Source organism: Schistosoma mansoni, chromosome 1, assembly GCF_000237925.1.
Source record: "Schistosoma mansoni strain Puerto Rico chromosome 1, complete genome".
In the NCBI taxonomy this organism is placed as follows: Eukaryota; Metazoa; Platyhelminthes; class Trematoda; order Strigeidida; family Schistosomatidae; genus Schistosoma; species Schistosoma mansoni.
The window spans coordinates 12,815,217-12,832,379 of NC_031495.1; the positions used below are offsets into that span (position 1 = coordinate 12,815,217).

The 17,163-nt window shown below is 32.6% G+C and overlaps 1 protein-coding gene across 1 annotated transcript in view; it reads left to right on the forward strand.

Annotated features, from left to right (window-relative positions):
* Smp_159750 (putative vacuolar protein sorting) overlaps window positions 1-17,163 on the forward strand; it is a gene marked incomplete at both ends in the record, with an annotated part of 41,320 nt that overhangs the window by 17,409 nt on the left and 6,748 nt on the right. Inside the window, 7 exons of the mRNA XM_018793299.1 lie at window positions 1,344-1,657; window positions 3,872-3,969; window positions 6,566-6,665; window positions 8,380-8,745; window positions 12,501-12,649; window positions 13,167-13,302; window positions 14,829-15,233. Coding sequence (XP_018647825.1) covers window positions 1,344-1,657; window positions 3,872-3,969; window positions 6,566-6,665; window positions 8,380-8,745; window positions 12,501-12,649; window positions 13,167-13,302; window positions 14,829-15,233 — 1,568 coding nt within the window. The remainder of the gene's footprint in view (window positions 1-1,343; window positions 1,658-3,871; window positions 3,970-6,565; window positions 6,666-8,379; window positions 8,746-12,500; window positions 12,650-13,166; window positions 13,303-14,828; window positions 15,234-17,163) is intronic.

The window sequence follows — 17,163 nt, forward strand, 5'->3', positions numbered from 1 at the left end:
TTTATTTACATTCCGTTTATTGTATGTGCACATAGTTTGTTTTATAAAATAGCTTTAATCATAAAACGTTTTTGCAGTGATGTGGAGTTTTTTGTATTTACAAGACTTAAATGTCTCAGTGTTTCAGATAACCCACATCCTTACGCGTCAGAACTGTTGTCGGGACAAGCTTATAGTGATGATATTTGTGTGTCTACAAAAGACCAAATTAATGTAGACATACCTTAACACAACCAAAGTTCAGAGCTGTTGTTGCGGAAAATAAAATTTCGATCGTTTTGAATATAGAACAAAAATCTAGTTACTTCCAATAGTGGGTTAATAAATAACATTAAACTCATTAAGGGATTAAACTTTACTGTCAATACATTTCTCCGACCAAATTTTTTGAAAGTCAACTCTCTACATAACTCATATGCATCTATTTCTTGTGTAAGTGCAAACATCAAAGCTGTCATATACTGTGTCGATGAAGCTAATGGATTTAGTAGACGGATGATATAATTTTCGTGAGAACTTCTTGAGTAGTTACTGCTATGTAATATAATCCTGTAGACTATAGAGTGTTATTTGGAGGTATGCTATAATGTTCGCTTTAACAATAACAAGTTGCTTGTCAAGTAACTGGGTTTTTAAAATTTTTGCAACAACTTTCATTTATTATATTATCGGTATGGGGTTTGTGGAGATTGTAGTATTTTCACATCTGAAATCACGCTTCGATCTAAGCTAGACCACCAATGAGAACCTGGAAGCACTGGACGGCCGTTTCATCGTACTATGGGACTCCTCAGCAGCGCGCATCCACCATTCCGCACGCGGGACCAGGGTTGCGCAAGATCATGGATTGGTTGAAGTTAAACAATTATATCGTTGAGTGCCGACTCAGTGATCTAGAGGTTAAATGCTCGCGTAGCAGACCGAAGGTCCTGGGTTTGAGTCACGCCTGCAGGATCGTAGATGCGCACTGCTGAGGAGTCCCGTAGTAGGACGAAACGGCCATTCAGTACTTCCAGATTTTCAGTAGTGGTCTAGCTGAGATGGATTCGTGATTTCAGCTGTGAAAATGCTACACTCTATACAAGTCCTCATACTGGTCACAATCATGTGCTCACTAGCGACTAACTTCAAGATGTAACTCTGGGAGTTCTAGTGAGAAGCCGTGACCGGTGGAGTCCAATCCGTGTCGGGTGTGAGAAAGTTATCCACCTCAGTCAATGGATGAAGGGTTGCGCAATATCACCGATTTATTTCATTAACAATTTTGCTGTTTGGATTTTAAAAACTACGAATTAAAAATTTTCTGGACATTTTCTAATAATTTGATTTTTCTTATGTGTTAGTTTTAAAAAATGAACCATCGCTTGATATATCAACAAATTCGATTCCCGCTTTATACTTCGATCAAAATTTCAATTTGAAAGATGAAAAGACATTTTGTCAAGTTATACCTTTACACACACGTTGTTCTCGCTTTCAAAATGTTCGAAATCTATTTGAAAAAATTGTTTCCCCATCAAGTAAAACAGATTCTGTAAATATTTCAAATCAATTAAACTATCCCAGTGAAGAATTCCTACAAAAAGAAGCTTTCCATAATCAACATAATCAGTTGGTTAATTATTTGGATATTATTGAGTTAAATATAGTTGAACAGGTAAATATGAATACTTTATTTGTTTTACTAATCTCATATCTGCCTTCAAAGCGTTGCTCGTCTATGTCGTGGCCATTGAGTTAACAATGCGCGGTACTAGATAAAGATGACAAATCGATTGAGGTAGTGAATATTCATCGACTGAGATGGTTAAGACATATATTACGTATGCTCATCCACGACGTGCGATGATGGCTGGTGTAGGATTAAGTTGTCAGAAAGCTTGGGTTGACCAAACCCACGAAGGATATCAGCTCTTGAAGACACCTACCGCCAGATTGAGCCGTTTTTGTAGGTCCAAAAATACTTGGCTGGAGTCTGCGTGATTATCGTAATTAATGGTTAAAGACTTTAGGTGACATGTCTCCGTGACGTTCAAAATGGCTTATGTGCATTTACTCTTTGTCTCCCCTTAGGTCATAAGTTTCTTAATTATGTTAGAAAATGTTTTACATTTACCCATTTCTTTTTTAAGTATTTCTTCCTCCCCTAATCTTTCGTACTACCACTAGTACTGTTACTATCTCTACTAATCTGGGATTTATCTCACTGTAATAATAGTTTTTAATGACTTCAATTGATGTATACGTGTGCCAGATTCTAAGTTGCTTACCACTGAGTTCCAATATCTCCATGTTCATATAAATGAGTGAAGTTAGTTCCATATAATTTTATCTTACTGAGATCTAGTTTATTAGCTTATAAATATTGAATCGTGAATCCCGTCTCATTTCTCTTCTACATAGGTTTTAGTAATGAGGCAATTTAGACACCACCACAGTGTATCAAGATTAATATCCTTAGCTTACAACGAGTAAACGTTGATTTACATGTATTACAATCTGTATTTGGTTATTGACTTTTCGATTTTGGGTTTTCCATTACTAACCAGTGTTTTGATACTGTTATTACTAAGTTTACCACTCGTCCATTTCAAGTGAATGGGAGTTCTATCCATTTCTTGATTAGTAGCTATGTACAACAGTTAGTAAATGTTAGGAATGTTCAAAAATTCATTATTTTTAGTCTTACAATTTTAATCTTTATTTTTCTGCTCTAAGGACTAGCCATGTACCTTGAGTTCGAGCTCTTTGTGATCTACTATTCCTGTCATTTGTTATTTTGTCTGTTACCATGTATATTTTTGACTGCTCAAGGTTATTTATACGTACAGAGATGACTTTTTCAGAGATTGTACTGACTTGTGTAAAAGATCATTCTTCATTCTATTCCGCACAGTGTTACGCAAAATGGTCGAAATATCACCAACACGTAGTAATTATTAAATCGGTAGGTTCATTTGTAGAAGGCAAATGTGGAACTGCCAGCTGACCAACCTCTTTAGGTGGGTTCCATCAAGCAGAAAGAGGAATCTTATTCACTCTTTATGTTATTGAACACATCATTTATGTAGTACTGAATGCATTGACGAATAACTCTCATTCCTCAGGAAAACTTTGACTGAGAACGGCTATCCAAGCCGCTTCATAGAGAAGAATATGAAAAAAAACAAGTCGGAACATGATTTTATTCAAAATTGTTTCTGATATCACTTCATTTAATCTTACACCTCTTTTAACCTTAATTATTGTAACAAAAACATTTTTATTCTCTTACTTCGTTCACATTGTAATCGGTTGCTAATTTGTTGATTTTACAAGGCTCTCCATTTGTTATTATTCATATAACATAATCTAGTATTGTAATCTTTCTATATCATCAGGTTTATTCCTTGTTCATATTCCCTCACTAAACTAATACTTAAACGAAAAATTTTCATATATAGATACGACTGTACACCATGATAACAAATTCGTTTAAAAGTGATCTCTTCGATGAACTTCGTGTGTTAAAAGTTTAAGTGGGAATTATATGTAAATTGGTAGTTGGTTTCATAACATCAGTTCGTCAACATTAAATATCAATTTTCAAATTCTGATATCCCCTTTTCATGACACTTAGCATAATATAAAGTAGATTGCAATATTATCGTACGTTAGTTGGATACATTGATTACTAGCATGAAAATGTGGGACTCTTGTTAATTAAAAAAACTGCTTAGTTTTCACTGAAAATTGAGGTTATCTTTTCCTATTAGAATAATTGTTTCCGATTGCTGTACGAATGTATTCATTGTTCCATTCTTTTACTACTCTATATTGATTATGAAGGAATGTACCAGTATAATTTGTCTTATTCTATTCTAATTTATAGGTTTCCAGAAAATCTTCAACATTCTTCGAAGCTATCCAATGTCATGATGTGATACGTGAAGAGTTAAGTCAAGCTATTCGTCAAATTAAAGATTTTCGGTTAGTTTATACAATAAATTCCATATCAATGTAAATACTAAAAGCAGATAGCACAATAGTTTCAGAATAAGTTTATTGAAATTATGCAGATCCATAGAACATGGTAAAATAAGTAAAGGCATAAAAACATTTCTTTATTAAGGAAACCAATAATGATAATAATAACGTTCCTTCAGAAATTTCACGCAATCGGTTTCTTTTCTCATAGTCATCTGTTTCCCTTCTGTCTTCTGCTCTATATAGATCTTTTACCCTCAACTGATTTATTTCTATTTTTTATGATCTTCCCGACTACAGTTCATCACAATTTCAACATTTTATCACGCTGAACCTTTTCTTTCCAATTATAATTCCTTATCTATCTTCACAATAAATATTCAAGCTCCCAACAATAACATTTTAAATAACGTTAAAAAACCATTGAGATATAATAAAATGAATTCATTATTATTTCGTGGTTTCTCTTCAGCTGCTTACGACTATAGATGTATTGGACTATAACATTGAGGTATGATATAATGTGCGAAAATTGACATTAATAACGGAAAGAATTAAAATAAGGCTTGTCAATATATATATATATATATATATATATATATACATATATTCATCTGCATAAGATTAGGTATGAGGTCATTTGGAGACACAGTTCAAAAAGCATAAAAAGCAGACGGGTAATGCAGTAATTAAGTGAAGTCCAAAAATAGATAAGATTCTTTCTAATGTGATAATTATAGAGGTAGTGAAGGTTTTGCATAAGATTACTGGAATTAGAAATTGATAATTAAACATGAGTTAAAGTGTTCACTTTAGTTTAAAGAAATAAATGAATGAAGAGACAATTTTGGTGTACATGAAATAAGAATTAGTTTAGCGAAAACCACATAACAAAATAAACACTAATAAGATAATAATAATAATGATAATAGAAAAATAAAAATTTACTGCTTCGGCAAACCGCAGAGATGCTGCGATTTTTTGTTTGCTAATAATTTTGAAGGATTGTGGAAAGTCATTGATATGCGTGGTATCGATTAAATGTCGAGCTATTGCACCTCAGTCTCAAATTTTTTGGGACGTGCTCAGAAATGCGAACATGTATTCTACTCTCTGTTCTTCCAATATATGTGCTTTGACACGTACATGTAGATCGGTGAATGTAGTTGGAGGTACTGAGAAAAGAGGACATGCCAATTTATGTTTAAGTGAGTGAGAAGTTCATTTTGCACAACTTTTTCAGTCTTGCTGATGGATAAGAAATCTTCATCGTGGCATTTATTCCGTAACTGGTTATTCCATCGGCCGTCTCCTTCTAAAGAATTCTTGTAAAGAGAAAATTCCTTTGGAACAAACAGTCGATATTAAATGAGAATATCTTGAACTCTTTCCTCTGCCGATCAGTGAATTTAAACAGCTTCTGTTCATGTGTATCAAAAATATACAATTTCAACTCAACAATGTGTTGTACTGCCAAACTGATGAAGTAGCCATAGCGAATAAGTGAATAAATACAAACTAATGAAGAAACACCAGAGAATTTGCACTCAGAAAAAAATTCTCATTACCTACCTCCTCGTTTGTCTTACTGTTGAATTATGATACAAAACAAGGCTATTGGTTTCCTGAGCTAAGCTCATACATCCTCTTTTTCTTTCTAAACTTCTTAAGAAAATTCTTAGATATTCCAGAACTATTGTAGTGGACTCTAGTCACAAGATTGCTTGCATGTAGCGTGTGGCGGGACGTGGCGTCGGAATTGTAATAATTAATTGTCGGACAGAGTGAAGAGTTAACATAACACGTTGAAACCAGACGAGTAGATTGTTCAGAATGCAGAACACATCAAAAGATGGAGATAGAATATTGAAGGTTATGTATATGTATTATATAAATACTTTGTAACTTCATACAGTAAATACACATTCCTCGTGTGTATTGTCTTGATTTACACTATCAATCTAAACAATTATTTAACAAAAGACCCATTTGAAAAAGTTTAATTGTTAACGTCCTTTACATTCTAAAATCCTCTTCGTTGTTGATAATCCATTTTTAAAAAATCGAACATTATGTTAAATAAATACAAATAACTAAACGTTCTAGTTTGGACGTAGCTGAAGAGTGTATTTTGCTAATATTGTCGTTCTTGCTTTGCTCAAAACACAAGGCTATATATATATATATATATATATATATATATATGATTGGACTTCAGAATGTCTTGTTTTTCTAAAAATTTTATTATATACTGTCCATTATACATATCACCAAGTGATGTAAACTTAAAGCTTTTGTTAGGTTTTATATGTAGGTAAAAATCTTTGTCAGTAACTTATGTGTACATCAATCAATATTCAGATAAGTTGATAAAATTCAACATATTTTTATCAATAAGTATTGTACCAATTAACTTCAATTGGACCCAATTGTATAACCATTCAAAAGTTACTACCATTAGATGATGATGATTGACTTGATGTTTTACTGACATAGTGTCTATCATAGCTTATGTTCATATTTTTCTTTTGTGAAAAAATATTTTCCATGAATAACTAATCTACAAGCTATTTTTCATGCATTTATTTTCGAATTCTAGATGTAAATTGCATCAAATTAATACATTCACTATAATTGACAAGATGAAATTGTTACGTGTTGTCCGAAGACGGGAAAACTATAAATTGGTTGTTAATAAGGTGAATTATTCTTTTAGTTTCAGAATGTCATCAGGTAGTTTTTTTTATATAGGTGAGATCATGAGTCAATTGAAGCTAGACCACCATGGAAAACCTGGAAGCACTGGACGGTCGTTTCGTCCCATTGTGGGACTCCTCAGCAGTGCGTATCCACGATCCCGCCTCGTGCGATTCGAACTCTCTCTGACAAAATCATATCTTAATTCATAAAATATTGATGAATCACTTTCTTATAATATTAACCAAGATATTTTTGTACTATGAAATTATTATGATGATTAAATATTAATAGAGCGGTTAACCCAAGTTATATGGCTAATTGTTGAATCCTTAAGTAGTTATTTTAAATTCTGAATAACACATTAGTTAGTGGCTAGAGACTTCTAGGTGATATGATTTGGTATTGGTGGTAACGATTCAAAAGTTGTTCTAGAAAATCAAATATCATATTGGTGTAATCCTTTAAAATCTACTGGCCTTTATTTCCATGTTACTAGTTCACGTTCTTTACTCTGTTCAGTTAAGTAATGAAAAAACTACATTACTAATCATTAACAAAACCAATTCAAAGAAGATGAACAAAGTGACATATCTTCAGAAGTATTAATGAACAAATAGAAAGATTGTAATCATGTTTTTCGTAGGATCGTTAATCATAGAATTGATTCAATGAACTATTCTAATTCTTTCATTTATTATTTAAAAAAATAAGATTGTTTTCTTTAAGACAGGAAGTATGATATCAATTTATGCCAATGTATAACCATCATTATTACTTTGTTATTTTGTTCAATTATGTATTGACATTATAATTACACTTTCAATATGTTTATATTTTCCATTGTTTAAATGCTTATTGATTTAATGGTGACTATTTCTATTGTTAAAAATGAATTATGTAGTGAAGATTTATGGTTCTGTAATCGTAAAAAAATATCCAATTTTCTACCAGTTTTTCTTATATACTCTTTATAGATAAATGGTGACAAGACTAAAGAGTGAATATTAAAATGAACGTTTGACACTAGTTTCTGAATAAAATCGTCCAAGTTAATCTATCAATTAAAAACTATTGTTGTAACTGTACAGACATCCTGAAGAAATAAAATCGAAAGTGAAAAATCTACAGGAGAATTGTAATTCAATCTGTATTAGTTTGGGTTATTTTGTGGTTTATATTTCAACTAAATTAAGATCAGTATGAGTTAGCATGCGTGCATCCTGTGCGGATTGCTTTGATATAGTCATTATGTCTCACGCTTTTATGGAACAGAAGGAATTTGTTCAGCAGTGGAGCCCAGGAAGCTCGTTCCAAATCATATGGGATGTATCGCCACCCCAGAGTTCATGTCCACTCTGGGACTCAAACCCAGTACATTTCCCTTTAAACGCCCAGAGCGTTATTCACTTAGCTATTCTAAGAAAAGGAGAACTAGTTGCATGAAATTTATCTATTGAAATTTTGATCTTGAGTGGTAATTTAGATTCAACACAATTTCCGATCTTTGCCCCCTTAGAAAAATTTCCCATTTCAATCATACTACCTGCAAAGCAGTTTGTTCGAAGTAACAAAACTATATTTCTTCTTAAAATAGGTTTGCCAAAATTCATGAGTCTGCTCGTAGCATATTTACCAAAACATTTTCGTCATCAGATACATCCTTCTTGTTATTGTAATGTAGCATTAATCGTTTCATATAAATTTATTCCGTAGTTAAAATTAATCGCGAGTCTTCAAGCTACACAACCTACTATTCAAACTCTACTGAGAAATAATGATTTTTGTGCTGCTCTGGATTTAGTTAGCACGACAAAAGAATTATTACATTCACATTTGATGGCGAACTCATCTTCCAGTGATTTATCATCTGATAATGTGATGGACCAGCCTGACAGTAGAAATTTAACATCTAGACTGAAGAAGAATTCAACTACATTTCTTTGTCTACGTGATTTTGATGCTCAACTAAGTGGTATTTCCAATTTCGTACATAAAATGGTAGAATCAGAATTTGACATTTCATTATGTCGATTTTTGGATCCACCCATTGAAGAATATGGTGGATTCAGTGATCCCGATGTATGTTTGATGTTCTTTTTTCAAGTTGAAATATTTAATGATGTATATAGTTTTTTTTTTTGAAAAGTTATTATTTCCATATGAATTCAACAAGTCTTCATGTTTTTTCTTAACTATTTTCGATTACTCTGTGTAGTTTTTAATTTAGATAATGGTCTGCATTGCATTCCGAAGTAATATTTCTAATTCAACTCACTTATTAAATACAAGTTTACATTACTAAGCTTCGAAGTACATATTTTCTGTATGGTAATTTATGATACCCAGGCATCGATATTGAAGTAGTCGGGACAGGGTTCAAACACGCTGACTGATGGCTCAAACATGATTGCTCCAACCACAAATTGTCCCAAAGAGTAAATGCTAGTTCTTCGATAAACCGGTCATTTGTGGATATATATCATGTAAATAATCCACCTTATTTACATTTATTTGTAAGTCTCAAAACAGTTGTTAATAGCTACTTTAGTGTTATCAACTAGTTGACCTGCGTCAACACCTAAAATAAGGATAGGAAGTGAGGTAATCAAACGCGTCGACAGCTTCACTTATCTTGGAAGTCTGATCAGCCCCTGCAACAAACACTATATTGGACAAAGCGGACGCCCCCTGCATCTTCGCCTACACGAACACCAATTAGCAGTCAAACGCCACGACATTTCTTCACTCATATCAATACACGTGGACAACTACGGACATACATTCGACTGGGAAAATGTGCAGATTTTGGACAGAGGCAATTCCAAAAATACCAGAGAATTTTTAGAAGCTTGGCACTCAGGTCAATCAGCAATAAACAAGCATATTGAAATCAATCCAATCTATCAACCAATCAAGAAAATTATGTAGGAACATAGGAACAAAAATCAAACCAATAGGAGATACAACCAAAACAAAGAAATAAACAATGACAGATTTAAGGTCAATAAGAACCAATCAACATCGAGGTGCAGAGGACAAGCTGTGAATCACATGTGGAGAAATTCAAACACTTCACTTCTACCCGAAGTTTGTGCTGATGATGTCGTTCAGAAGGACAATGAAAGCTCCACGACCAAACCATCCAGCTCAGAGAACAAACCAACATCAAAAACAACTTCACTTATCTTGGAAGTCTGATCAGCCCTAATGGGTTGGTGTCTGACGAAATCTCAGCACGGATTCAGAAAGCTCATTTCGCTTTTGCCAACTTACGTCACCTATGGCGAAGGCGAGATATCCGTCTATCAATTAAGGGACGAGCATACTGTGCAGCAGCTAGCTCTCTTTTACTTTACGGTTGTGAAACATGGCCATTAAGAGTAGAAGATATACGCAAGCTACTAGTATTTGACCACAGATGTCTTAGAAATAATGTTCAAATCTGCTGGGATCACCGGGTAAGTAATAGTGAGGTTAGACGCAGGGTATTAGGGAATGATGGTAAATCAGTTGATGAGGTCATGAATTTTAATCGACTGAGATGGTTGGGTCACGTATTATACATGCCCAACCACTGACTACCACGTCGCGTAATGCTGACTGGTGTTTGAGACGGATGGAAGAAAGCTGCCTTGGCTGAACGAAAACGACATCAGTTCATGTAGTCACTAACTTCTGGTCTTAGCCGTGTTGGTAGATATAAACTACTAGGTTGGTATCCGCGCGACTATCTCAACGAGTGATTTGAGACTATGAATGACATGGCTCAGAATCGGTCACAATGGCGTAGGTGTGTACACTCTTTGTCTTCCCTTAAATCATGGGGTTAAAAGTACTTTATATCTCTCTTTCTACGAACCAATCCTTTCTCTCTGTATCATATCCTTAAATGCAATTTTTATTTTTATGTATTCCTATCACTGAAGTGGCTGCTTCTATGAATTTTTTCAACTTGTTGTACTATTGAAATATGGCAACTTGGACCGATGCATATATGTGCCTTATTCTATGTTGAAGCTAACTGACCGACTGACTAAACTAGTTGGTCAGTGACTATTTGAATGTATCCTAAGAAAAAAAAATCATGTTTTGATCACTCAATGAGTTTTTTATGCTACTGTTTTTAAGATTATTGATAATTGTTTAACACTTCACTTGTTTAGTGTTTTTGCTGTCTTTTTTTATTAAAGAGCTGTTAATTCTCTGTTTCCGTATTTTATTTCTATATTTCCAGAACTCTCTACGTACTTTGAGTAATTTTTTTCTCTCTTTGTATAATTACTTACTCATGAAAACATAAACCTTTTCCAAAAATTATTATAAAACGCCAACGTATCAAAACTTGTTACAACCACTGGAAACAGAACTTCATCCTCTAATGACTAAAAGACTTTAATGGTACTAATTGTTTGCCAAAGTTTGAGGTTGAAAATTAGATCTCATTTATTAAACTATTATTCCAATTATTTACTTGATTATCAGAAGGGGTTTTGTGGAGATTTAGTATTTTCACAGTTGCACGCGTGAGCCAATTGAAGCTAGACCACCAAGGAAAACCTGGAAGCTCTGGACGCCCGTTTCATCCTATTGTGAGACTATGAAACTATGAAAATATTTACTTGATCTCAGAACCTCTCTTCAATTAGATGAGATTTCATAAGTTTGGCTAATAGTAGCTTGTTGGTGACTGTTTTGTGCAACATTTTTATTTCAGTTGGTCAGATAGATGATTTGTTTTGATAGCTTAGTAAGATGTACCGGAACTCCACTAGTTAGCTTTATGTACAGATAAACTGTAATTATATTTTAATTTTTGAGTTATTCAGAATAAGACAGTTTGTGTTCTACATTAGACATTCCTAGACATATTTGATGGTGATTAATTTTTGTGACTTTCAAGCATCTGTGTTTTGACAGATAATCTTCGATGATGTATTGAGTAAAAGTAGATTGTTATTTGTGATTGTTCTTTCATTGCCTCAAAATGTTGAGTTTATCGTCTTTGTACTTATTTTTTATTCCTATAATTTGATTATCATTTGCTTAAAGATAAATTTTTTATTCTTTAAATGTATTTAACTAATGTATACAGTCGTAGAACTTAATTCAAGCATTCCTAAACTAGCAACTGAATAACATGAAAGAATCTCGAATTCATAATTATTAAACTTTTTTGTCGAAATCCAAAGAAACCTTAAGAATTCACAAACTTCTACTCATAAAATTTTTGAACGTTGACAACACTGTCAAAAACACAATCGAAAATAAAAAAGTTTTTCAACGAAGTGAATGTAATCAAAAATACAGCATTAAAGTAATGCTACTCATTTACATTATATAAGCTTTATAAATGATTAAATATAAATCACTTCTTATTAGTATGGTGTGATACTGAAAGGAAGCGAAAATGATAAAAAGCTAACAGATAAATGGGTTTACTAATGTTCGATCGTGTTCATTTCAGTTTATCTCATGTCTTCCTTTTAGCAATTAAAAATACAGTGATGCTTAGTTTAGATCAAATCACTCAAGTAATAGTTCTTTTCAAAGACAACTTGTTTACATTGAGGTATCCCTTTTAAATAGTTTAAATCATTAGCGAATCTTAACTAAACCACCATTGAAAGCCAGGAAACACTGGACAGCTGTTTCGTCCCAGTATAGGACTCATTAGTGCTCACCCTTTTCACCTTGAAATCTCCAGAATTATTGTTACATTTTTTAGCAGCCATTTCACAGTAGATTATGCTTGTGTATAATGATTGGTTATCTATCACTGTTTTATTCATCTCTATTTTTTAATCTTTCACCCTGGCATACACTCGTACTCACAGATTTTATCCTGTTTTCTTGGTTTAATACGAATTAATCGGTTGGATTTTGTGAGTGGTTTTCATGCAGAAATGCTCAAAAGAGTCAAAGAGATATTTTGTCAACATATCACTTCAGTTACGCAACCCCCAGGAAATGATAGTGTTACAGAGTAAGTTATTTCCTACTTTTCTTGCTTCCTTCAATATCATAAGGCAAACAAAATCCTAAGTATTTTATTTTACATGGATTGATAATTTGTTTAGATTGAGGAAATGAATATTTCAGGTTGTTTGTGTACCTTTACATGATCTCATAAAGGTAGGTATCTTCTATACATTTCTGAAATCTCAGCCTTATTGCAATTAATAACACTTATTGAGATCGGTCCTGGAGCTGAATTATTTTCACTTATTTTTGTCATGTCATTAACATTGCTCATTACCAAATTAGTATTCTTGGATGTTAAGCGGAAAATCATTCATCTTAAATATATTATACATCTGCTTGTTCTCCTGAGATGCTCGTTTTAATTTCGAGTATGTGTCAAACTGAACTTGAAATTTATTACTTAACTGATTCATTGTTAGATACCATATGTTTTAAGCAAAATGATTGAATGTAACTCCAGATCTCTTGTTTCTTTTTTATGACAAATTATTCTTTTATAATTTCTCCCTTTTAATCAGTTCTTCTACAATAATAGGACCTAATGCAACTAAATTATCTACATCTGATCAACTACGTAATATGCCATGTGAAAATTGGATGACGTTTTTAGTTAATCTATGCAATGACATAAAATATTTACTAATTCGTGGACAGGTGAGGGGTTAATTCACATATATTTTACTATAATGGTTGCATAATTTTCTTAAACTTGTAAACTAAACTATGCGAGTAAATTGTCAAAATAATATATCGACTTACTGAAATCTTTACTCGAATTTTGTTGATCAACTCAGAGCTTATGGAAAGTCTTCATCTGAACTGGATACTTCACAGTGCATTCGTCAACGCTGCTCAGTTTTGTTTAGTTTTGCTAATAGACATCTTTCTACAGGCTAAACACCGTCTATATCAATTTAGAATACAGAAATGGTATATGTATCTTAAGCAAACATAATCATAAAATAGATGATCTTTTAAATGCCTTTAGAATATGTTTCTGTTCTTTCAGATAGAAACTGTAACAGCAGGGCTAATCTGTATAAACGCGCAATATAACCGTAGGAAATATAGTCAACGAGGTCACCAATTACCTCAATCGTCTTGGAAATATCATCAGCTGCAGAGGATTCATATATCTTTTAAGGTATCAATATGAATCTAAAAGGTTTTGATGTGCATTACCAAATTGAGCCACCTTGTACAACTATGAATCATGGGTTACTCATCACTGACCACCATGTATCTTTATTATATATATTTGAAAAAGGCTTATTACTGTCAAACTGTTATAATACCCATGAAGCCATCGACTGTTAAACTGAAATGTACTGGGGGAGTGCAGAATTCCTTATTAAAGTTTCATGAAGTAGAAAAACCACTGGGACTACTTAGTGATGACTAAAGATAATATCCAACATAAAATCAATCAAAATGTTATCTTTATTTCTCTCAAACACTGATGATTTCTATTTAATACATAACCACTAACATTCTTTTATTTTTTATCTTTCATTCTGATTTTCTTTCTGTTTAAATTGTAATAATTTTATCTAGTAAAATTAGTTTTTGTTACCAAACACCAGCAACTATTTTGTATCATGAAATGATTATGAACGTAAAAATAATTTATCACTATTGTAGTAGACGCTACGAACAAGATTACTTTTAAGCAGTATGTAGTGAATGTGGCCTAAAAGTTATCACAGTTGTCATACGGAGTGAAGAGTTTGTGTATATTGAAGGCACGGCATAGGTGGAACACTTGATGACCGGACGATAAGATAGTTTGGATTACAGAATACACTGATAGATGCAAACAGATGATCGGAGGTTTTCTAATTTCTCTTAGTTAACAATCCTTATGATAATTGTCTTGTTCTACACTATAAAGTGTCCAAGTATTATTTATCTTAAAATGTTGTAAATTAACAACAAAAGTTGAATAAGAGTAAGTTATGGTCATAACAACAATTCAGTGTATTCAGTAAATAATTGAAGATGTCTCCAAGCAATTATTTTATTAGATTATATAGTTAGTACTGTTTTTCAGCTCATATAACTCAAACTTTTCACATTGTCTAATGGTTCCTGTTTTTTTACGTTAGACAAAATGTTACGTTATTTCATTTATATTGTTCTTGACCAAAATTCATTAATTCTTTATTTTCATTTTCATTTAGGATGTTGTGGATATATTCGAGAATAATCTCTGTTCTAATCATCAATTAAATGAAACTGTTGAAAATGGTATTGTTATTTCATCTACTCAACAACCGTTAACTACAATTAGTGTGCATAAAGCGAAAGAACTTGCTAAATGTATGCATAAAACTTTATGGAATACAGCTAATGTATCCCAGAAACGTTTATGTTCAATTGTTTCATCACGTTTTCGTCTTGGCTCTATTCAATCAATGGAACCAACTGTCGATTTATCAGTGAATTCACCGAATCTACAACAAAGACATTTATCTGCAACTTCAATAATGGATATTTCATGTATAACAATGTTTAGTGATTATGTGTTTGATAAATTTACCTGGAGTAATTTTAGAGAACTAGTCAAAATAATGAGTATTTTTCAGGTATGTTTTGTTTGTGTCTGTTCATACAAATAGAAAAGTAGTATACCGAAACGGTAATTTATGCGACAGCATACGCTTTTTGGAATTATATTGACTAATATTTTCTGCTTTATGTTTCATTTGGTCTTACAAAAAATCTGAATTGTAAGCTTGTTGGGGGTGCTGGATCCCCAGAAATCACTTGATAAACGTCTCGGTTTTGTACTCTTATTTTGAAAATTTGAATTTCTTCTTTTCGCGCTGGAGATGCCCACTTTCACCTTCAGTTTACATTTCCCAATTGGAAGGACCTTAAGTGTCACCGGTTCTTTTCCTCTCTTAGTATTCCATTTTGTAACGTTTTCCAAGGACATTTTTGTACTGTATATGTACGCTTGAGTTATGTTCTTTCTGACTGCTTGTGTAATCTATCTTTCCTTCATCTGCACCTGGTCTTCTTCCTCTAGTTAGGAGTAGTGGGGCTCCTTGTAGTAGTTTAGCTTCTTTTGTTGTCGTGTCGCTGACTTTCATTCCATTTTCCGGTTTAGGTTAATCCTAATCTCTTCAAACATAGGAAACCTGTTTTGCTTTTACCTTCATTTAAACATTAACAGTGTTATAACAATAAACACTTTAATGGCAAACATCCATATCTATAATTCTTTTGATTTTCCCATCTTGACTTGATTCAAAACTTTTTTCCAAAATAAGTTCTGTGTAAAATATTTGAAACACTTGAATGAATTATTGTGATATCTTAAGATCATCCGGCAGATGTTATAATTATGTACTAGCAGAAGTTATTGAAATCACATTCTATTGATCATATCCCTTCTCCAAACAGGATATGCGATATCATCTGGAACAGGAGCAGGCTTGGAGAATGTCAAAGTATATCTACATGTTAATGAAGTCACGATCTGTTGGTTTCTGCTTTGTAAGGGGTATTGGCTTATTTTCTGTTTATGTGACTTTTGAAAATTTATGAATAAAGATATGAAAACTTGAGTTGATATGGCTCAAAATCATGCAAGAATGAACTTTCTTTCCATTTTTTTCTTCCAAATTTTAGCAACTTTCATTGTTCTACCTTTTCTCCGTTCACTATTGTCTCCTAGTTTATTTTCTTCTCATACGTAGTATTCCAAAATATGATAGATTGAAAGTGATTCACTTTTGTCCAAGGTTTCACATTATAATGCCTTTTACGATTGTCTGTCTAATGTAGGTTGTTTATTCAGATTAGTTTCATACTTAATTCCATAAGTATTTGTTATGATCTTATTCAACATTGGCGAATCGGAGTTTTCGTATGACTTAGTATCAACGAAGTACGATTGCTGAGCTGTTCAGATTTATTAGTGTTGGTTCATCAATAAGCTTATATATGACAAAGCAGATTATTTCAAAATTTATTCTATTCTCTATTATTGTTGCGTTTGATATGATAAAAGGTATTAAACATCTTTTTTAATATCGAAAAACGTGTCAACATGTCAGTAATTGCAATCAATGTAACTAATTTATCAAGTACTGCCCTATGCATTTCGCTTTTAGCCACAACATTTATGTAAGAGGTTTTGATACTAGTCTGTTGCCCGAACCGAAGTAGGTGAAACAGTGTCATTAAACATAAACACTGAAGTGTCTATGTATTTACTATGCTGAACAAAAAGGTTGGGAGTTCTTATGATTATCGGAATCAAAAGTGTTATATAAAGTAATTTATGAAATACTTCAACATATTCAAGTCAATGTTACAGCCCTTTTGTAATTATTGGTCAATAGTCAAAATGAAAAAGATTTATCCAACATTGATTGAATTAACCATAAAACGAGTGTTGTTGCATAGTGTAGTGTTACCATGACTCTGTTAATTTAGTAAGTCATTGGGTTAACGTTTAGTCAATAATTGGATTAGATAACTAAATATATTTAAGCTTTAAACCTG